General features: G+C 47.8%; 1 protein-coding gene across 1 annotated transcript in view; it reads left to right on the forward strand.

Moving 5' to 3' along the window:
- The window catches only part of LOC144768081 (uncharacterized), a 224,814-nt gene that overhangs the window by 51,645 nt on the left and 148,743 nt on the right, over window positions 1–24,426 (forward strand). The window contains exons 12-14 of the mRNA XM_078651467.1: window positions 8,636–8,994; window positions 9,927–10,109; window positions 23,445–23,589. Coding sequence (XP_078507593.1) covers window positions 8,636–8,994; window positions 9,927–10,109; window positions 23,445–23,589 — 687 coding nt within the window. The remainder of the gene's footprint in view (window positions 1–8,635; window positions 8,995–9,926; window positions 10,110–23,444; window positions 23,590–24,426) is intronic.

A 24,426-nucleotide genomic window follows, 5' to 3' on the forward strand; every position in this document is an offset into this window, starting at 1 on the left:
GCAAAACACAGCACAGCACAGCACAACACAGCAAAACACAGCAAAACACAGCACAACACAATACAGCAAAGCACAGCACAGCAAAACACAGCACAGCAAAGCACAGCACAGCAAAACACAGCACAGCACCGCAAAACACAGCACAGCACAACACAGCACAGCAAAACACAACACAACCCTCACGCCCTCACCCCTCACACACCTCATCACCCTCACACACCTCCTCACCCTCGCACCCTCACCTTCACACCCCCTCACACACACCCTCACATACCCTTACCAGCACAGCAAAACACAACACAACACAGCACAGCAAAACACAACACAGCACAGTACAGCAAAACACAATACAGCACAGCACAACACAGCACAGCACAGCACGGTTACCTTCCCTCGTACTAGGCACCGGTACGCTCACAGGTGGTTTTCCGACGATCTCAAGACCTTGAAATTAAAAACACGTCAATCAGAACGTATTTGGAGGCACGACTACTCTGAGCCTGCCAGACAGGTCTACCTGATCACTCGTAATAATTACAAATCCGCTATTAGGTCAGCAAAAATGGAACACTTCTCCAGCAGGATTGTGTCAGCCACTAATAAATCCAAGGAAGTGTTTAGAGTTCTAAACGAGCTAACCACGGATGACAGATCACTCCCAGCTCAGACCCCTACCCAGGACACTTGTGATACTCTGAACTCCTTTTTCCTGGAAAAAGTCATCAAAATTAAAAACTCTATCCCTCCCCCCACCCAGCTTCCCCCTCTTGATCCCTCCCTTGATAATTCGTCGACTTTCACTACCTTTCCTGTTATAGACACGACTTCCTTAGTGGAACTTGCCACCCGTGTGAAATCAGGCTCTCCCAATGACTGCTGCCCTCCCTTTGTGCTGCGCAGTGTCTGCCTCAATCTACCAGACAACATTTTACACTTGCTCAATAGTTCACTTACTAGTGGCAGTGTCCCCACCTCTTTTAAGGAGGCCATCTTGGTGCCCCTTCTTAAGAAGCCTGATGCAGACCCCATTGAGCCATCAAACTACCGTCCTATTTCCCTCCTTCCCTACCTCTCTAAAATCCTGGAGGCTCATGTCACCCGCAGCTTATCAAACTTTGTCGAATCCTCCCAGTACCTTGAGCCCAATCAGGCGGGCTTCCGACCCGCCCACTCGACTGAGGCGGTTATCTTAGCAGTTCTCGATATACTCAGGCACAACGCTGATATCGGGAACCCCCAAGCCCTTGTCCTCTTGGATCTGTCTGCTGCGTTCGACACGGTGGATCATAACATCCTTCTCCACCGTGTCGAACAGGCCGGCATCCGAGGCGTGGCACTTGATTGGGTCAGGTCCTTTCTCACTGGTAGAACACAGGCAGTCCGCTTGGGTCCTTTTACGGCAAAAAAATCTCCCACGGCCTGCGGAGTCCCCCAGGGCTCCTCTCTTTCCCCGCTCCTATTTAATTTGTATCTCCGGCCACTGATTCAATCCCTCCTCAAATGGGACATCACAACCTTTAATTATGCTGATGATTTGCAGCTTGTTTTTTCACTCAATTCCCCTCTGGCCATCAACACGTTCCATGCTGTAATGACTCACATACAACTCTGGATGGACCAGAACCAATTAAAACTCAACCCAGGAAAAACTGAGCTTCTCCTTCCCGGCCTCAGCCATATCCACTGGGGCCCTCAGTTCTGGCCGTCGGAGCTTGGTCCCCCCCCCACCCCAGCTAAAACAATAAAAAGTCTGGGCGTAATTATTGACACCGAACTTACCCTCAAAGCCCAAGTCGGAGCGGTAATTTCATCATGCATGTTCCAGCTTCGAAGGATCCGCAAAGTTCGTCACTTCCTCCCCCCTGCGGCACTCACCCAATCTGTTACTTCACTGGTACTTTCACGTCTTGATTTTTCAAACTCTATTTATCACGGCCTTCCACTTTATCTGCTAAATCGCCTCCAGGTCGTCCAAAACCAGGCAGCTCGCCTGATCCATGGACTACCTCGTTGGCAATCCGCTAAACCTCTGCTTCATAGCCTTCACTGGCTCCCTGTGAATCAAAGGGTCGCCTTTAAGGTGGCTTGCCTCACTTTCAAATGTCTTCACTGCCCTAGTCCTGGGTTTCTCAAGTCCCTCATCCGCCCCTACCGCCCTACACTTAATCTACGTTCTGCCCGTAATGACCTACTAATCACTCCAAAAAATAAAACCAAGAAATTCGGTGGCCGCCGTTTCTCTTATTTAGCCCCCACTTTCTGGAATTCCCTCCCCCTGTCCATCAAATCCTCCCTCTCTCTTCTCTCCTTCAGGAAACTCTTAAAGACCCATCTGTTCCCATCCTTGTGTTAGGTTCTGTGTATTTCTGTCTCCTTCACCTGTCTAGCAGCGCCAGGAAGCTTCGGCGTCAGTGCGCTTTACAAATAGCACTTAACATAACATAACATAACAGCAAAACACAACACAGCAGAGCAAAGCACAGCACAGCAAAACACAGCACAGCAAAACACAGCACAGCACAGCACAGCAAAACACAACACAGCAAAACGCAGCACAGCACAACACAACACAGCACAGCAAAACACAACACAGCACAGCAAAACACAACACAACCCTCACGCCCTCACCCCCTCACCCCTCACACACCTCTTCACCCTCACACACCTCCTCACCCTCACACCCTCACCTTCACACCCCCTCACACACACCCTCACATACCCTTACCAGCACAGCAAAACACAACACAGCACAGTACAGCAAAACACAACACAACACAGCACAGCAAAACACAGCACAGGACAGCACAGCAAAACACAGCACAACACAGCACAGCAAAACACAACACAACACAGCACATCAAAACACAGCACAGGACAGCACAGCAAAGCACAGCACAGCAAAGCACAGCACAGCAAAGCACAGCACAGCAAAACACAGCACAGCAAAACACAGCACAGCACAACACAGCACAGAAAAACACAACACAGCACAGCAAAACACAACACAGCACAGCAAAGCACAGCACAACACAGCACAACACAGCACAGCACAGCACAACACAGCACAACACAGCACAGCAAAGCACAGCACAGCAAAACACAGCACAGCACAGCAAAACACAGCACAGCACAGCAAAGCACAGCATAGCAAAACACAGCACAGCAAAACACAGCACAGCACAGCAAAACACAGCACAGCAAAGCACAGCACAGCAAAACACCGCACAGCACAGCAAAACACAGCACAGCAAAACACAGCACAGCAAAGCACAGCACAGCAAAACACAGCAAAGCACAGCACAGCAAAACACAGCAAAGCACAGCACAGCAAAACACAGCAAAACACAGCACAGCAAAGCACAGCACAGCAAAACACAGCACAGCAAAACACAGCACAGCACAGCAAAACACAGCACAGCAAAACACAGCACAGCAAAACACAGCACAGCAAAACACAGCACAGCAAAACACAGCACAGCAAAACACAGCACAGCAAAACACAGCACAGCAAAACACATCACAGCAAAACACAGCACAGCACAGCAAAACACAGCACAGCACAGCACAACCAAGCACAGCACAACCAAGCACAGCATAACCAAGCACAGCATAACCAAGCACAGCATAACCAAGCATAGCATAACCAAGCATAGCGTAATAAAGCACAACAAAAAATAGCATAACAAAAAATAGCATAACAAAAAATAGCATAACACAACACAACAAAACATAGCATAGCAAAACAAAGCATAGCATAGCAAAACACAACACAACATAGCATAGCATAACAAAGCATAGCATAACAAACACAACAAAACATAGCATAACAAAACATAGCATAACAAAACACAACATAGCATAGCATAACAAAACACAACATAGCATAGCATAACAAAACACAACACAACATAGCATAGCATAACAAAACACAACATAGCATAGGATAACAAAACAAAGCATAGGATAGCAAAACAAAACATGGCATAACAAAACATGGCATAACAAAACATGGCATAACAAAACATGGCATAACAAAACATGGCATAACAAAACATGGCATAACAAAACATAGCATAACAAAACACAGCATAGCATAACAAAACACAACATAGCATAGCATAACAAAACACAACATAGCATAGGATAACAAAACAAAGCATAGGATAGCAAAACAAAACATAGTCTAACAAAACATGGCATAACAAAACATGGCATAACAAAACATGGCATAACAAAACATGGCATAACAAAACATGGCATAACAAAACATAGCATAACAAAACACAGCATAGCATAACAAAACACAACATAGCATAGCATAACAAAACACAACATAGCATAGGATAACAAAACAAAGCATAGGATAGCAAAACAAAACATAGCCTAACAAAACATGGCATAACAAAACATGGCATAACAAAACATGGCATAACAAAACATGGCATAACAAAACATAGCATAGCAAAACATATAATAGCATAGCAAAACATAGCATATCAAACACAACAAAACATAGCATAGCAAAACAAAGCATAGCATAGCAAAAGATAGCATAGCATAACAAAGCATAGCATAGCATAACAAAACATAGCATAGCATAACATAGCATAGCATAACAAAACACAACATAGCATAGCATAACAAAACACAACATAGCATAGCATAACAAAACACAACATAGCATAGCATAACAAAACACAACATAGCATAGGATAGCAAAACTAAACAGAGCATAGCATAACAAAACAAAGCATAGGATAGCAAAACAAAACATAGCCTAACAAAACATGGCATAACACAACATGGCATAACAAAACATAGCATAGCAAAACATATAATAGCGTAGCAAAACATAGCATATCAAACACAACAAAACATAGCATAGCAAAACAAAGCATAGCATAGCAAAACAGAGCAAAGCATAACAAAGCATAACAAAGCATAGCATAACAAAACAGCATAACAAAACATAGCATAACAAAACATAGCATAACAAAACATAGCATAGCAAAACACAACACAACATAGCATAGCATAACAAATAATAGCATAACAAACACAACAAAGCATTGCATAGCATAACAAAACAAAGCATAGGATAGCAAAAAAACATAGCATAGCATAACAAAGCATAGAATAGCAAAACAAAACATTGCATAGCATAACAAAACATAACATAACAAAACATAGCATAGCATAACAAAACAAAAAACATATCATAGCCTAGCAAAACATAGCATACCAAACACAACAAAACATAGCATAACAAAACATAGAAAAACAAAGCATAACACACACAAGCACACACACACAAGCACACACACACAACCACGCACACACAACCACAACCACACACACAACCACAACCACACACAACCACACACACAACTATCTATCTATCTATCGCCCTCACTCTATCTGTCTATCGATCTATCGCCCTCACTCTATCTATCTATCGCCCTCACTCTATCTATCGGCCTCAGTCTATCTATCTAATCGCCCTCACTCTATCTGTCTATCTATCGGCCTTACTCTATCTAATCGCCCTCACTCTATCTATCGCCTTCACTCTATCTTATCGCCCTCACTCTATCACCCTCACGCTATCTATCGCCCTCACTCTATCTATCGCCCTCACTCTATCTATCGCCCTCACTCTATCTATCGCCCTCACTCTATCTATCGCCCTCACTCTATCTATCGCCCTCACTCTATCTATCTATCGCCCTAATTCTATCTATCTATCTATCGCCCTCACTCTATCTATCTAATCGCCCTCACTCTATCTATCTATCAATCTATCTATCGCCCTCACTCTATCTATCTATCGCCCTCACGCTATCTATCTATCGCCCTCACGCTATCTATCTATCGCCCTCACTCTATCTATCGCCCTCACTCTATCTATCTTTCTATCGATCTATCGCCCTCATTCTATCTACTTATTTAGATACTGATCGCCATCACTCTATCTATCTGTCTAGCTATCTATCGCCCTCACTCCTATCTATCTATCTACCTATCTATCTCGCTCACTCAATCTCTCTATCGCCCTCCCTCTATCTATCTATCCCACTCACTCTATCTATCTATCCCACTCACTCTATCTATCGCATCACCACAGCATCACTAAGGGGCACAACAACATCACTATGCGCTACCACAACAACATCACTATGCGCTACCACAGGATCATTGAATGCCACAGCATCACTAGTCGCCACCACAACATCTCTCAGCCCCACCACAGCATCAATCTGTGCAACCATTTACCAACAACTGGGTCAAATATGATCTCTCAATGTTTCAAGCTTTATTACAAATGTCACAAAAAGAGGTTAGTATTTCACTTCTGTTCTTGGATTTTCGTCACAATAAAATACACTGAACATATTCTTCAGAAAAGTTATTTACAAAAGTTTAAGCTATTGCCATTATAAATTACAATAACTTTTATTTAAGTATTAATTATGAAAAAAATTCAAAGCCATTGTTATTTGTAATATCAATACATCTAAGTCACGTGAATACAACACATATTGCATTACAAATGCTATAGGTGTCACAAGTTATAACTATTGGCATTGTAAATGACAAAGCTATTATTTTTGCTATTTTCAAAACCAACACATATATAACAAATGTGTCATTTACAATACCAGTAGCTCAAACTTTCCTAATGCGAGACCTTATGCATTGCAAATGCTTGTTTCTTTGATTGATTGGGGAATGGAGCGGTACCTAATTCCACAGGTCACCAGTCTGAAGACCACAGATGTTGCGCCCTACCCAACAGCAAGACCTCTGTCGTTTTACTGTTCAGTTAGAGAACGTTCCTGGACAGCCAATCAGCAATATCTCTCATGCAATTTTGGAAGAGGTGTTTAGTGCTCTCAGTATCCTGTTTCATAGAGATGATCAACTGTTTATCATCTGCATGCAAGAATATCATTGTTTATAGTTATTGAGGCCATATCACAAGGAAGTCAAGTCACACACCCCTAAAACATGCCATCAAAATGATGCACAGCTTAAATAGAGTACCCATGAGATTAGAGTGGTTGTGATAGAGCCATTCGCAATCCTACAAGAAATGTAAAATGCCAGCATTTTTACAGAATTTACGCAGATACTTTTTAAGGTGAAGTAGTGTTGGAACAACAGAGGCTTTATTTTGAGATTGGAAAGGGTCATTTAGAAGTGATGTTGGAGAACAGAAATAAGGTTGTCACTGTATGTGGTATATTTCCACTAAGGAGTGGGAGAGGTGGGTAGTGGAACAGCCATGGATTTATAAAGTGTCTTGGACGGAAACGAGTAGAGGCAGGCGGACAACTTGGGCCGGACCGTATAATCCTGTGTTGTGTTTTTCATAGCACTGCGGTTTCTGGTGCTAAAACTAAAACAACAATATCCCTAAAGGAGGCTAGTCTTCCTTTCTTCGAGGCTCTATAAGGATAAATGAGAAGGTTGGGTTTTATTTGTCAGTGAACATCAAACTTTTTTCCACTCATCGCATCTCACTAAAAACAATCCTATGCTCACATTGTCGTATTGAAATTTGAAATCATTGCCTTAGTACTTCATGCTAATTTTGGTGTTTGGTTTCGTCTTTAAAAAAGCATTTATATCTTCTGTGAATGTACTTGTGTTTGTGCTCTTAGTGCTAAAAGAGGTACCGTTGTCATTCTTATTCAAAATTATTGAGGTGTTGTAACCTAAATTTGCTGAAACGATCGCTAACAGTCAAGATTCACAGCAAACACTGGTCTGTTTCTAGGGGAACAACCTTTACAACGCAGTCATTACATCGCACTACCTTTACATAGCAGTCATTACATCGCAACATGCTTTACATCGAATGTCATTACAACTCAGCCATCACATTGCATGTCATTACAATGCATGTCACTACAACGCAGGCATTACATCGCAAGTCATTACAACGCATACCATTACAACACATAGTACCCTTACAGGATCCAACACTTACCCTACTGTTGCATTCACTGGAGTTAGAATATTAATTATTACCTCTATACTATCCACTTACCTTAAATGCAATGTAATTGTATGCATTGTAATGGTATGTGTTGTAAAGGTGTAATGCAATGGAATGGAATGCGTTGTAAAGGTAGTTTCTGAAAATGCAATGTAATGGCATGCTCTGTAAAAGAATGTGTTGTAAAGAATGTTGCAAAAACTGCGTTGTAAGGGCATGCATTGTAAATGTATGCGTTGTAAAGTCATACATTAGTTCCGAGAGACTCAGACTCTAGTCCGAGATTAGAGCTGCTGTCTTAGAGGCAATCACAGTTAGAAGCAATTTGCATTTGTGAACCATTTGTACATTCTACTTAGAAGCTGTCACAAGCTGGACGGTATACTGGCATCGATCATATCTGAAGGCCTGAAGCCTCACCATGCACACCTTCAAAACTTTCTTAGAGAACACCCATTCTGTAAAGCTCAGTTTTGCACAGCTCCTTCTTTTTCTGACTATATGGTAGTGTGGTATTTCATATTCTGTTGTAATTATTTTTGTGGTAGGTCTTAATTAGATGTATATGCAGCACTTTTTAATCATCCCTCGATTATTCTATATTTTTTCCTGTTTCATTCCCCTCATGCGTAGGATCTGCGGGAACAGGTTGCTTCTCTTCAGCTCTCTGTGGCATCATTGCAGGATCAGGTGAGCCAGCAAGTGGAAGAGAGGAAGACCCTGGAACAGCGGGAGCAGCAGACCCTCCAGGAGCGTGACGCTTGGGAGCAGCAGGCCCTGCAGGGACGGCAGACCATATTGCAGAAGGACCACCAATCCCAAGTAGAGCAGAATGCCTTAATGCAGCGGGAGCAACAGGCCCTTCAGAAACTGGAAGCCTTAGAGCGTCAGGAGCAGAAGTTACTTGAGGAACAGAACACTGTAGTCCAGGAGAATGAAAAAATGAAGGAGGACATCCGCCGTTGTAGCTCTCTGCTAGAGAATCTGACTAGGTCAGTCTTGAACATTAGACGTATCTTCTCTGATGTCTCTTGTGTTTTACCCTTCCTATGCACGTACCTACCTCTTGACTGCTCTGTATTCTGTTGCTTACTTACAAAGAGAACATAAATACAAACATAGGGAGGGAAGAAGTTAGCAGGAAACCAAGAATAAGAGAAATAAGGGACAGAATGGCCCTTAAGCTGTTAGGAGAGAACAGGCAAAAGGAAAAGAGAAACTGGCATGATATTCAGATATAAAAACAGTGAGGTATTAAATAGAAACGTTTAACTGGGGCAGAATAATCAGACCTAAGATGTAAAGATGAATGTGTGGGGCGAGAAAAGCAACAGTCTAACTAGGGCTAATCTGGCTGGGAAGCTCCACATTCTACCTCATGGCTGCACAAACATGAACACATACATATCACCCACATACATAATACAGGTACAGGGCACAACAGAGGTGATGGAGCCTCAAAACAGGCAGGAGAAGAACAGATATGTATAATAGAATAATACAGCCTGGAAGTGGATGGGGAAACCATTAGTAAGCTTCCAAGTGCAGAGTAGCTCAAGGAAGGAGATGGGAATGGACTGAAAATGAGAGGACAAGCCTGGAGGAGATCTAATCAAGGAATTGAAATGTAAATAAGGAATAAGAGCAGTAGAATGGAATAGTCTTGGAAACAGACAGGAGAACTGAAAAAAAGTATGGAGAGAAATCAGTGAACTGAAAGGGGGGGGGGAGATAAAAATATGGAATGGAATCGAGAGCCAGGTGGGAGAGCAGCAGAGCATAGAATAGAGATGTGAAGAAAACCCAAAATAAAAGCTCAGATTAAATGGAGAACAAAGGATGGAAGCAGTTGTAGGTGCAAAACGTCCATGCTGGATAATCAGCATGCCAGAAACAGATGGTGTATTCTTTTTTGCTTCTGCAGTGAACATTCGGTCCTAAGCGAGGAGGCAGGGTCACTGCGCCATCGTTTGGAGCTGTCTCAGGAGGAAGTGCAGAGGCTGGAGCGTGCCTACACAGAACAGCAGCTGAGGGCGGATACTGCCCAGGAGGAGAAAGAGGAGCAGCAGCGGGAAAACATGCGGGCGCGCAGAGATGGCGAGAGGATGTGAGTAATAGCTCATTCGCTCATTACCCCTAAGTTTGCCTGTTACAAATATTAAGTGTACATGTGTTATTGCGCTACAAGAAAATCTATGCATTTCCTAGGTGGGCAGGACAGGAGTTTAGCATCCATGCTCCCTAGATCTTTGTCTCTGTTGCTTACACTGGGATAGAATTAGCCCAGTCCAGTCCTGCAGCATGGATGGATAAGGACAAATATGACGCTTAAGCCGTAAACCCCACAAAACCTAATTTGATGTGCTCAGGGTCAAGCCTACTAAAGCAGCATCTTATTCAGCAGTGCTAACTAGCTTGCTTGGTGTTGCATGCTCCAGATGCAAAAAAGCTGGCATAAGCATTGCAGTCAACCTCCAATAAATTAATCTATTTAGCAGTGTTGGGGTAGTTTTTGACCAAATCCTGTAAGTCAAGTGAATTTTGAATCCTTAACTGGAGTTTATTGGTCCAGCTTTAAGGGGGGCTGGGGGGGTGGGAGAAGAGTTGCAGGGGGGGGTCAGGGGGGGGGGGGGTTGCAGCATAATGTCCAGGCATTGTCTTGTTCCAAGTTGTGCACATAAGTTTTGTTGTGTTGGATTTAGCTTTGAACATCCCTCCATTCGTGTCCTCAGCCTTAACTCTTGTTAGTAACCTTTGGAGAGCCATAGCAATTAAAGTGGTCAGTGGCTTATCAGGACTGTGGGGACTTCCCCTGGCAACCGTTGTATGTATGCATATTCATTGGTACTTCTATTGTGCCAGCCTAGCAGCTGAGCGGAGAGCATGGGGTGAAGCCTGAGATACAATTCGTGTTCATTGACCATGAGATAGAGTCTTGATAGGGTTAATATTTTGTACTGGTGTCCATCTGCACAGAGGGTTGGCTTGAGCAGGGTGTTATTAGTTCCATTGTGAATTGCAGGAAGTTCGAAGCAGGTCTGATGTTGCTGCATAAATTGCTCTAGGTTCTGGATGCATAATTAAGAAGATCTCCTTTCTGTTTCTTATTGTATTTGTTGGTTTCCCGCCTAGTGATGTCCTTGATCCTTGTGAGGTGCTGCCTGCCTGACGTGTCATTTCTGGTGATCTTGTGCAATTGGCTGCTGACCTTTAAGATGGTGTTGGTTTGGAGAGGGATCCCATGCAGTGCTTTACATTTTTAGGGTGATGCTTTGAAACTACTTACTGCAGTGTGTAAGATGTATTTCATGGAGCCTAATGTGGGGTCTGGTAGCCCTTTGAGCAGAGGTTTGCCTCCATCCAGGTAAGAGATGACTGAGGCTTACATTACAGGCTTGTTGTTTCTGGGGAGGAAGGATTTTGCTTTTGGCAGGAGAGAGAGGGTTAGTACAATGCTTCTTGGTTTTCTTAGCAATGCATTAATTGAAGCATAGACGTGCGACAATGGTGTGAACAGCTGATTTTTGCATTGGTTTACTGCTGTAATATGAAGTTGTCCAAGTTCATTTCCGATATCCAGGATTCAGTTTGTGGTTGCTAGGTGGTATTGGTGACCAGGTGGAATTCTGATTTAATCTGGTTGAGTTTAAGGTGTATGTGTTTAAAATAGGTGTGTGACACCAATTTCTAAATGTGCTTCAGTCTTGTAGGAATAGCAAGTTTAGCCACACAAACCCTAATGCGCACAAATGACCCCAAGGAAAGCCCAGTCCTCCTTAATATGTGATTTTCTTCCCAGGTTCCTGAGGATATTGAATGACCATATTCCTTCACCAGCTCTGAGATTGAGGCACAGTTTGAGTTACTTGTTGTTGACAGCTGAGATGTATAGGTAGAGTTGTGTGTCGTGTGCGTATTGATTGATGATTGTTAGACCTGACACCTTTTGGCGTGGTTCTTCCCCCTTCTTTTTGCCTCTGACTCGTGTGTTTTGATGCTGTGCTGGATTTCGTTTTTGCTGATTGAGATGCTTTGGACACTCTGCCACTGCTGATCAGTGTCAGAGTGTGAGTGCTCCCTCTGTAAATTGTAATATTGATTGGCATATTTGTATCACCCCGAAGTCCCTAGTAAAGTGCACTGTGTGTGCCAGGGCTGGTGATGACAAATGCTACTAGTGGGCCTGCAGCACAGATTGCGCCACCCACATGAGTAGCTTTAAAATGGTGACTCAGGCCTGCCAGCGCAGAGCCTGTGTGCAGTCAGTGACTGCCATGTCAGTCTGGCCAGTGTCCCCACTGGCTAGGCCTAACCCTTCCCTGTCTGTGCACATCAGTCACCCCTATGGAAGGCTCAAGGTACCCCCCTGGGCAGGGTGCAGTGTATGGATAAGGTAGAGCATGTACTAGTGCAGGTAGTATGCTCTGGTAGTGGGCTGCAGCCATGTTATGTGCTCACTGCTGAAAGGCTATCTTGCTCCATAGAGTAACATGGAGGAGGCTGGGCCCATGTGATACCAGCCTATCTTCCCATAGGAACAAGATGGGACATAAGTGAAAGATATCCCTGAACTCAGAATTTAATGACACATCTTTTAGTGAAGGGTGTTTTTAAATCCTGTGTGGGAGAATAGCACTTTTAGAAAGTGGTTGTTCTCTTGTCTAAACCTTTCTGTGTGCCTGGGTTTGTGGAATGCCTGCCTGGTCTGGATGTGACAGGGGGGGCTGCAGAGCCCCAGAGGAGAGGGTCGGAGCCATCCCGGGGATGAAAGGGCACATCTGCCTGCCTGGGAGGTGGGAGGAAGGAATGCCTGATAAGTGCTGGGCTGTGCTGGTCTGCCTCCCACTGCTAGCCCCCTCCTGATGGACAACAGACACCTCTGGCCCTGAAGCTGACAGGAAGAAGAGAGCCAGAGACACCTCAGTGCTCCGCAACCCCCAGAACTGTTTTAGACTGGACCAAGGGCCTCCATGCACAAAGACTTCAAAGAACTTCAAAGACATTGAGGGGTATAAGGAAAGGACCCCTGACTACAGAGATTTAGATTCTGAAATTCTGCAAGCAAGAAGGAACCTTTGCTGGAAGGAGGACAGCTAGAGAACTAAAGGAAGACTGCCTTGCTGTGTGCTCTAAGGGCTGACCTGTTCTACGGTCCAACTGGAAGCTAAGGAGGAGAAAGGGACTTTGCTGTGTGCTGTGACCCTGCCTACTTGAAACTGCCAAGACTCTGCTGTGTGCTGTGTCTACAACTGAATCTCCAAGGGCCTGAGAAGAGCTGGCCTCCTGTTGGGAACCCAGGACTAAAGGTTCCTAAAGCTATCCCAGAAAACGACTGAAAAATCGTGCTGTTGGGACCCGAGACGCGTGGGGCTTGACTGCGGAGCGTGAGGAAGGGATCGGTGTGCTCATCGGCACATTACTCGTGAGGGTCGGAGGCTTGTGGAGCCTCCCCTCGTGAAATCCGCTCCACGGTGGTGGCAAGGGCGAGAGGGGGGGTCTAGTTGTGACCAGCGCCCTGGAAAACCCTTTGCCGCCAAATCACCACCGCAGCCCGGGGCCAGGATACCCCCGTAATCTGCTCCGAGGTCAAGGAGCCGAAGCGCCAAAGAAACGAAGGAGCCGCGCTCCCATTGGTGGAGGGAGCCGAGCCCCCTCACTAACGCCGCGACGGGATTGGCCCGTGCGGCGCAGCGTCATCAGCTGTGGTGGGCCGTGATTGGCCGAAGTAGCGGAGCGTCATTGCCAGCCTGTCCCGGGAGCCGCTCTGCCATTGGCTGACTCCCGGGCACTGAAGGGGCTCGACCAGAGGGCCGCGACGTGATTGGCCCGCACAGCTGGAGCAGCCTGGAAGCCGCCGAGGGAATCGTGCCCTGATCACCCCCCCAGCGAGGAGCCGACCGACTGAGCAGCTGGCTGACCCGTCCTCGCCGAGGGAGTGAGTCTGCGTGTGTTCCCCGCCCCGGGCCTGTCGTCCCCCGAGGTGCTGCATCCCCCGCAGCTCGTTGGATTGTCGAGAGCGGGCGGGAGAGCCCCAGGGGACCGGCCGGGGCCAGGTGGGAGTGTGCGCTGCTAGGCGCGAGGCGCCTGAATCCATCCGGCGCACGTGTAAGCCCCCACACCACAGGAAAGGAGTCCCCAGGAGACCGGGTGAGGCGCGCTTGCCGCACTTGGGGGGCTAAGGGCCTAAGAAGGCGGGCTGGGAATAACTACGCTTGGGTATTGCATTGACTGCTCGTTTTTAGAGCCAATTGAATAGAAGCCAGTGGCATTATGTTTAACCACTGATCAAAGAGACTAGAGACTATTTGCTTTTATGAGATCTGCCTATTTACAAGGACCATTGAGAATTAAGTGCAACCTGTAAGATAAAATGCTAAGTTGTCTGAAGAAGTGATTATCACGCAACTGCTTCATTTACATGCTGAAACTAGATAAAGCTATATATTTTTATAAAATATACTTACCTGTGTGGTCTCAGTTTATGGTGGATTGGGGATTATTGTTGTGTTAAGTGCAAATGTTATCCACATTGCCTCTGTTTAGCCTAGACTGCTCGCGCCATGCTACCTAGAGGGTGAGCAGGGGTTATCTCAGAGGGTTATTCCGTCGCCCTGACCGGAACCAGGGGTCCCTACTTGGGCTAAGGTACTTACCTCTGCCAACCAGAGACTCCCGGTTCTAACATTGGTGGCAGCGGTGGGATTTTGAACTAATAATTGCACTTGACCGGCAGTGATCTCTTGTACATCACTAGTCTAGTTTAGCGGCACAGGTTGCACAAATTTTTTTTCTTTTTGGTGAAACCTTTGTAGTTGAAAAGGTTAGGAAGCATCATGTCTCAGAACGCGCCAAGCGTGAATGGAGAAGTAGAAGTGGAATTTGAAGTCTAGAAGTTGCTCACCTATAACAAGGAGCAACTGAGGATATTCTGCAGACTGCTTGAATGCCCAGTAAGGGGCGGCGCAAATAAGGAAGAGCTACGGACAGCTCTGAGGGCCTGGTGGGAGGCCAAACATGGTGCCCCGGAAGCTGCTACTGGAGAGGGAGACACACAGGAGAATAGGTTTTTGCCCAGTGAATTGCCAGTGAGGAAGCCAGGGTCTAGGACCGGCAGCGACCACTCCAGTAGGGGTATGTCTCCAGAGGAAATAGAGGAGAATCAGCGAGTTAGGGCCCATGAGATTGAGCTTTTGAAGCTCAGAGCGGAAGCCGACGAGAAGAGACTGCGCCTAGAAGTTGAGAAAGAGGCGCAGGAGAGAGCGGCGCAGGAGAGAAGACATACTCTCGCTTTGGAGGAGAAGAAGCTCCAATGGCTCATGAGAGGAGCATGAAGGAGTTGGACTTCAAATATAAAGAGAGGGTGTCCAGCTCTAATGGTGGCAGCGCACAACCAGTACAGGCGGGTAAAGTATACATACCAAAGGATCTGGTACAGAATTATCAGAGGGGTGAGGATATTTATGCGTGGTTCAGAGCGTATGAACTTGCCTTAAAGATGAATGAGGTGCCTGAGAAGAATTGGGGAGCAGGATTGTGGAAGCATTTTGAGGCCTCAGGGAGGGATGTTTTGGCACCCTTAGAAGCAAAAGATGCTTTATCCTACTCCGCCATGAAGGAGGCTTTGTGCCTCAGGTATGGGCTCACTGCTGAACAGTACCGCCAGAAGTTTAGGAACTTCAAGAAGCTTGATTCAAGTACTTGGGTGGAGTGTGTGAGCATGTACACGCGTGCACTGGAAGGTTGGATGAAGGGCAGCAAGGTTACTGATTATGTGGGGTTGTGTCACTTGATTAGTAGGGAGCACTTAAGTAGTTTATGTGTCCCAGAGCTGCGCCAGCATCTTTTGGATAGTAAGTTAACTGATCCCAGTGAGCTTGCTAAAGAGGCGGACCGGTGGACGAGCACCAGGGTCCACAAGGGGGTGGTAAGTACCCCAGCCAAAGGTGGACAGGGTCCCCAGCAGAAGAGTGGGGGGGACACGGGTAATCAAAAGGAGTCTTCTAAAGGGCCCCAAAGTAGTTCCCAGGAGAAGGTGTCTCAACCCCCCAAGCCTAAGAAGTCCTGGCCCCATAAGGGCCCGCAGGACAAAAAGACCCTTACTTGCTATTCATGCAGGGAGGTGGGGCACATTGCTCCAAGCTGTCCAAAGAAGAAATCAGCACCCACTGGTGCTCCAGCTCCAGCTCCTGCGTTGGCCAGTGTAGCTTTGGGAGGGGATTTGATTTCTAGTGGGGAGGAGGGGTTAGCATTGATGACCCTTGTCTCTCTAGGAGACCAAGAGATGGTCCAGGAAACCTTGCTGCCCCAAAATACTAAGAAATACGGGCAGATGGTGACCATCAATGGACAGGTGGTGGAGGCTTTGAGAGACACAGGGGCCAGCGTGACATCTGTTAGGTGTCGGTGGGTGTCTGAAGAGCAAATTGTTCCCCAGGTACTCCGGCCTGTGGTGGCAGCTGACAGTTCAGTGCGCTACTGCAAGTTGGCGAAAGTTCCATTCGAAGGGGGAGGAGTCTCCGGTATTCTGGAGATTGTTGTAAGTGATGCCTTGCCTGTAGATTGTCTATTAGGTAATGACCTGGAGAGCTCCCCATGGAAAGAGGTGGAGCACAGGACTCACTTGGAGATGTTGGGTTTGCCTGCGTGGATCTGTGTGTCCACCCGTGCAATGACAGCCAGAGAGGGCGGTCTAGCAGAGCTGGAGCCTGGAACAATGGCCCAGGGACCTGCCAAGAGAGGAAGGGGTAGAGGGCGCGGGAAACCGGCCCCCACTGTTCCCACGGTCCAGGAGGAGGCAGACCCGGAAAGGGATGCCCTGGAACCTACAGGGGAGCAGGTGGCCGAACTAGGGGAATTGCCTGAGCTGTCCCAGTGGCAGCAAGAGGGTGGTCCCTCCAGGGAGGAATTCTGCCAGGCTCAGAAGGAGTGCCCTTCTCTCATTGGTGTGCGGCAGCAGGCTGCAGACCAGGCCGCAGGCCTGGGGTCCAAGGACCATTTGATCTACTGGGAGGATGATTTACTTTATAGTGAGCCTAAGTTCGCTGAGCCCGGTGCAGCCCGTGTGCTGGTGGTACCGGAGCGCTTCAGGAACTTCCTACTGGGTCTGGCTCATGACGTGCCTCTCGCAGGACATCTGGGGCAAGACAAGACCTATCACAGGCTTGTCACCCATTTCTACTGGCCCCAGATGAAGACACACGTCTCTGCCTTTTGTAAATCTTGCCAGACTTGTCAGGCCAGTGGCAAGAGTGGAGGGAAGCGCGTGGCCCCCCTCCAACCCTTTCCCGTGGTGAGCACCCCTTTTGAGCAGGTGGGCATTGACCTCGTGGGGCCCCTGTATCCCAAGACAGCCCTAGGCAACAGGTTTATCCTGGTCTTGGTGGACCATGCCACTCGGTACCCGGAAGCCCTCCCGCTCAGGACAGTCACCGCCCCAGTGGTGGGCCGTGCCCTGATGGGGATCTTTTCTCGGGTGGGATTTCCCAGGGAGGTCGTCTCAGACCGCGGGACAAACTTCATTTCTAAGTATATGAAGTCCCTGTGGAGTGAGTGTGGGGTGACATACAAATTCACCACTCCTTACCACCCTCAAGGAAATGGTTTGGTTGAGAGATTCAACCGCACATTGAAGGGCATGATCATGGGCCTGGAGGAGCCCATGAGGCGGAAATGGGATGTCTTGTTGCCATGCCTGTTGTTTGCCTACAGGGAGGTGCCTCAGAAATCCTTAGGGTTCAGTCCCTTTGAGTTGCTGTATGGCCACCCTGTCAGAGGGCCTCTTACTCTGGTGAAGGAGGGGTGGGAGAAATCCCGTGGGAAAACCCCTCAGGATGTGTTCAGCTATGTGCTGGCCATCCGCAACCAGACCAAGCGCTTCAGGAAGCTCGCTCAAGAGAACCTGGAGGCTAGCCAGGAGGAAATGAAGAGGTGGTATGACCAGAACACTTCTTTGGTTGAGTTCCAACCTGGTCAGAAAGTGTGGGTGATGGCACCAGTGGAGCCTTGTGCGCTCCGCGACAAGTGATCTGGGCCATATGAGGTGGTGGAGCGCAAGAGCGAGGTTACCTATTTGGTTAACCTGAAGACTCCCAGGCAGCCCCTGAGAGTGCTGCATGTGAACCGCCTCAAACCCCACTTTGAGAGGACGGAAGTGACTATGCTCATGGCTACAGATGCTGGAGGGGAGGAGGATAGTGATCCTCTCCCTGACCTCCTGGCAGTCAAGGAGCAAGATGGGTCAGTGGATGGTGTGGTCCTCTCCCCCACCCTGACTCCAGAGCAGCAGGATGACTGTCGCCAAGTCTTGGGTCAGTTCGCCCCCCTGTTCTCCCTGACCCCAGGTGTCACCAAGTGGTGCGTCCACGACGTGGACACTGGAGACAGTCTGCCTGTGAAACAGAAGTTTTACAGAGTGGCTGACAAGGTCAAAGCAAGCATCAAGGAAGAAGTTTCCAAGATGTTGACGCTAGGGGTTATTGAGCCCTCCAGCAGCCCCTGGGCTAGCCCAGTGGTCTTAGTGCCTAAGAAAGCTGCTACCCCCGGTGGCACCCCAGAACTTCGGTTCTGCGTGGACTACCGTGGGCTCAATGCGGTCACGAAGACTGACGCGCACCCTATCCCCAGAGCTGATGAGCTGGTGGATCGGTTGGGAGCTGCCCAGTACCTGAGTACTTTTGATTTGACTTCAGGGTACTGGCAGATTGCCTTAACTGACGGGGCAAAGGAGAGGTCAGCATTTTCCACACCAGAGGGGCACTTCCAGTTCCGTGTCATGCCCTTTGGGTTGAAAAATGCTCCCGCCACATTTCAGAGATTGGTCAACCAGGTACTGGCAGGGCTGGAGCAATTCAGCGCAGCCTACCTGGATGACATTGCTGTGTTCAGCTCCACTTGGGAGGAACACCTGCAACACCTCACTGAAGTGTTGAAGGCTCTGCAGAAGGCAGGCCTCACTATCAAGGCCAGTAAATGCCAGATAGGGCAGGGATCGGTGGTGTACTTGGGACACCAGGTGGGGAGCGGCCAGGTGGCGCCCCTACAGGCAAAAATTGATACCATTCTGGCTTGGGAACCCCCCAAGACCCAGACTGAGGTGAGAGCCTTTTTAGGTCTCACCGGGTATTACAGACGGTTTGTCAAAGGCTATGGCACCATTGTGGCCCCTTTGACAGAGCTGACATCTAGGAATCAGCCCAGGAAAGTGAATTGGACTGAGGCCTGTCAAACTGCTTTTGACACCCTCAAAACTGCCATGTGCACAGCACCGGTGCTTAAGGCACCTGACTTTTCCAGTGAGTTCATTGTGCAAACTGACGCTTCAGAGCAAGGCGTGGGAGCAGTGCTCTCACAGATTAATGATGAGGGTGGAGACCAACCAGTGGCTTTCATTAGCCGAAGGCTAATCCCCAGGGAACAGAAATGGAGTGCCATCGAAAGAGAAGCTTTCGCTGTGGTCTGGGCTCTGAAGAAGCTGAGGCCCTACCTGTTTGGGACTCACTTCCGTGTTCAGACCGACCACAGGCCCCTCAGATGGTTAATGCAGATGAGGGGTGATAATCCAAAATTGTTGAGGTGGTCCATTTCCCTACAGGGGATGGACTTTACGGTGGAGCACCGCCCTGGTACAGAACACGCCAATGCTGACGGTCTGTCCAGATTCTTCCGCCTTAGTGATGAGGACTCCCAAGAGGTTGGGTAGTTCTCCCCACTTTCAGCTGGAGGGGACACGTGTTAGACCTGACACCTTTTGGCGTGGTTCTTCCCCCATCTTTTTGCCTCTGACTCGTGTGTTTTGATGCTGTGCTGGATTTCGTTTTTGCTGATTGAGATGCTTTGGACACTCTGCCACTGCTGATCAGTGTCAGAGTGTGAGTGCTCCCTCTGTAAATTGTAATATTGATTGGCATATTTGTATCACCCCGAAGTCCCTAGTAAAGTGCACTGTGTGTGCCAGGGCTGGTGATGACAAATGCTACTAGTGGGCCTGCAGCGCAGATTGCGCCACCCACATGAGTAGCTTTAAAATGGTGACTCAGGCCTGCCAGCGCAGAGCCTGTGTGCAGTCAGTGACTGCCATGTCATCCTGGCCAGTGTCCCCACTGGCTAGGCCTAACCCTTCCCTGTCTGTGCACATCAGTCACCCCTATGGAAGGCTCAAGGTACCCCCCTGGGCAGGGTGCAGTGTATGGATAAGGTAGAGCATGTACTAGTGCAGGTAGTATGCTCTGGTAGTGGGCTGCAGCCATGTTATGTGCTCACTGCTGAAAGGCTATCTTGCTCCATAGAGTAACATGGAGGAGGCTGGGCCCATGTGATACCAGCCTATCTTCCCATAGGAACAAGATGGGACATAAGTGAAAGATATCCCTGAACTCAGAATTTAATGACACATCTTTTAGTGAAGGGTGTTTTTAAATCCTGTGTGGGAGAATAGCACTTTTTGAAAGTGGTTGTTCTCTTGTCTAAACCTTTCTGTGTGCCTGGGTTTGTGGAATGCCTGCCTGGTCTGGATGTGACAGGGGGGGCTGCAGAGCCCCAGAGGAGAGGGTCGGAGCCATCCCGGGGATGAAAGGGCACATCTGCCTGCCTGGGAGGTGGGAGGAAGGAATGCCTGATAAGTGCTGGGCTGTGCTGGTCTGCCTCCCACTGCTAGCCCCCTCCTGATGGACAACAGACACCTCTGGCCCTGAAGCTGACAGGAAGAAGAGAGCCAGAGACACCTCAGTGCTCCGCAAGGGATCGGTGTGCTCATCGGCACATTACTCGTGAGGGTCGGAGGCTTGTGGAGCCTCCCCTCGTGAAATCCGCTCCACGGTGGTGGCAAGGGCGAGAGGGGGGGTCTAGTTGTGACCAGCGCCCTGGAAAACCCTATGCCGCCAAATCACCACCGCAGCCCGGGGCCAGGATACCCCCGTAATCTGCTCCGAGGTCAAGGAGCCGAAGCGCCAAAGAAACGAAGGAGCCGCGCTCCCATTGGTGGAGGGAGCCGAGCCCCCTCACTAACGCCGCGACGGGATTGGCCCGTGCGGCGCAGCGTCATCAGCTGTGGTGGGCCGTGATTGGCCGAAGTAGCGGAGCGTCATTGCCAGCCTGTCCCGGGAGCCGCTCTGCCATTGGCTGACTCCCAGGCACTGAAAGGGCTCGACCAGAGGGCCGCGACGTGATTAGCCCGCACAGCTGGAGCAGCCTGGAAGCCGCCGAGGGAATCGCGCCCTGATCACCCCCCCCAGCGAGGAGCCGACCGACGGAGCAGCTGGCTGACCCGTCCTCGCCGAGGGAGTGAGTCTGCGTGTGTTCCCCGCCCCGGCCTGTCGTCCCCCGAGGTGCTGCATCCCCCGCGGCTCGTTAGATTGTCGAGAGCGGGCGGGAGAGCCCCAGGGGACCGGCCGGGGCCAGGTGGGAGTGTGCGCTGCTAGGCGCGAGGAGCCTGAATCCATCCGGCGCACGTGTAAGCCCCCACACCACAGGAAAGGAGTCCCCAGGAGACCGGGTGAGGCGCGCTTGCCGCACTTGGGGGGCTAAGGGCCTAAGAAGGCGGGCTGGGAATAACTACGCTTGGGTATTGCATTGACTGCTCGTTTTTAGAGCCAATTGAATAGAAGCCAGTGGCATTATGTTTAACCACTGATCAAAGAGACTAGAGACTATTTGCTTTTATGAGATCTGCCTATTTACAAGGACCATTGAGAATTAAGTGCAACCTGTAAGATAAAATGCTAAGTTGTCTGAAGAAGTGATTATCACGCAACTGCTTCATTTACATGCTGAAACTAGATAAAGCTTATATATTTTTATAAAATATACTTACCTGTGTGGTCTCAGTTTGTGGTGGATTGGGGATTATTGTTGTGTTAAGTGCAAATGTTATCCACATTGCCTCTGTTTAGCCTAGACTGCTCGCGCCATGCTACCTAGAGGGTGAGCAGGGGTTATCTCAGAGGGTTATTCCGTCGCCCTGACCGGAACCAGGGGTCCCTACTTGGGCTAAGGTACTTACCTCTGCCAACCAGAGACTCCCGGTTCTAACAATGATGATGTTGGTCGATTGGATTCCATTGTACAGGAAAGAAACATTCAGCTGTCTGAGTGGTTTTGACTCAAGGAACCCTACATTTCTACCAGTCCATCACAGGGTAGCAACTGGATGCCCAGACTACCCCTTAAAAGTTGCAGCTCCCAATCTGCCTCCATCTTCCAGCCCTGCCACCCCTCTTGCTGGCCCAACCCAGTAATCCTATATCCAGACCCTTTCCCTTCACCTCAGTTTGTCAACCTTGATCCTTTATCCCCTCTTGCCCACCTTACCTCTGCTCCTCCTCCTCTTCTTCACTAGACACTGTGAAACCACTATTGTGTACAGGAATGGCTACTTTGTGGATAGATTTTCGGCTGTATTAGTCACACTCCTGCACGCACTCCTATATGTACAGGCATTCAGATATTGCGGGCACCCCCTGCCAACCCATATTTTCCCTGTCACTCTTCCTCAGCCGCACAATCTAAAATTATCAGTTTAAGATGAAGAAATCTGGAAACAGGCACTACTTGAAAGTGAGAAGTAGCTCACAGATTGCATATTTGATTAAAGACTGGCACCAGGATTAGAAATGGAAAAAAGACAGATACACAGAGAAAGTATACCCAAGCACACAGAGGCATTCTTTTTTCATTGAAAGCATTTCAGAAGGATTTCAGTTCTTTTCTTCCGAGGTGCTTCCGTGAGGAGAAAGTGTACTAAATTTGTTTGAACTGATTCCAGACTGGGCTCTGAGCTGATCTCAGACCTGGCTTTGCAGACTGTTTTTATGATGTCTGTCATAGATTCCTGCATGTGAACCACAGTGCCCTTTTCTTCCGACTTGTTACCTTATTATTCTGTTCCCCATCCATATCTCTCCTTTTTCTTGTGCTCCTTCGCCATTGTGCTCCCTGTTCCCCTCTCCCTCTCATTGTGCTATCTGTTCTTCCTTTACCTGCCAATTATTCTTTTTCCTTTTCCTTTTCCTTTATTACTTTCACTTTTTTCATGAATCCTTACCCTGTTGACCTGCTTTTCTTTCTTTCTCTGCCTATTTATTTTTCATTGTCTATCTCCTCACGTTGTTTTTTCCTTTTTTGTTTTCTTATGATTTTTTATTGTTTTTACTTTAAATATCTTACTCTGTTACATTCTTTGTTTCTCTGTTGTTCCCCCTTCTTTCTCTGTTTCCCACATTTTCATTCTTGCTTTTTCTGTCTGCTCTTTTATTGTATATCCTTTCCCCACACATTTTCACATGGCCTTCTGTTGCTTTTTGTTTTCACTTCGCTTCTGACTGTTTTTTGAGGTTTTCATCCTTTTCTATCTGTTGCTCCTATATTTTTTATCTTTCTTGCCCTTTCCCTCCTTCTTTCTTCCACACTTCTTTTCTGTCCTGCTCTCCTATCTATACCCCTGTTACAGTCAGAAATTATTGGATGCTTTTGAGATGAAGAACTCATCACTGAAGAAGGAGCTGGCATCTATGAGCGAACTGCTGAAAAAATCGCAGCTTGAAGGGGAGCTCGCCAAGCAAGAACAACAGGAGCTGGAAGCTGCCCTTCGCAAGGTACCTAGATACTTTTTTCTGCCTGGTGCTGATATTCTGCTCCTTGAAGGTTGAATTCTCTGAGGCATCCAGCAGGCTTGTGCTCTTTTAGAACTCTTCCCCTCTGAAGATGTGTGGTTGTTGAAGTTTTTGCCCAATCAGATGTCTAGAACGGGGAAGGAGGGTGACCTGCAATGAGTATGAACTATCCATGCTAGCCTGAGGTTTATAGAACAGCACACAGGAAATCCCAGGCCTGATCTCACACTCTAACTGGTCAGCACGGATCTGATGGGCAGTAACACAACATTTTAGCATGGCTAAAAGTTATTTAAAAAAAATACTGTGCTTTTTAAGCTTTCCCCATCATAGCCTATCGAAAAAAAGATTTTTCTATCATTTTAAATAACTTTTAGCCATACTGCACACCAGCAATATTGCTCTACTATATGTCTAAAAAAATGGACAAGCCAATAGCTCTCTCATAAGCAAGACCTATTGGATTTGCCAATGCTTGTTTATAATACAGTATGGTGCAGGCCTCGAACCCACAATGTATATATTAGGTGTGCATTTTACAATTGTTGTAGTCTTTCCATGCGGCCCATATCTTCTCCTGCACAGTGTGAGCAGCCCTGGACAAGAATATGACCTCTTTAGTTTGGTCACATTAATCCATGCCCTGGTACTACTTCGAGTTAAGGGGCTCGGTTTGAGAGCCAGTGTTGTGTGATGCCACATTTTGCTAAAAAGATTCCAATCTCCTCCATGGTGCATCTGCCGCGTAAACCCTCCTACCCTCCATTACGCATAGGAGAAATATTTTTGGCTTGGGCTCCTGAGGACTGTGGATGACCC

The sequence above is a fragment of the Lissotriton helveticus genome, chromosome 7 (assembly GCF_964261635.1).
Source record: "Lissotriton helveticus chromosome 7, aLisHel1.1, whole genome shotgun sequence".
Lineage (NCBI taxonomy): Eukaryota > Metazoa > Chordata > Amphibia > Caudata > Salamandridae > Lissotriton > Lissotriton helveticus.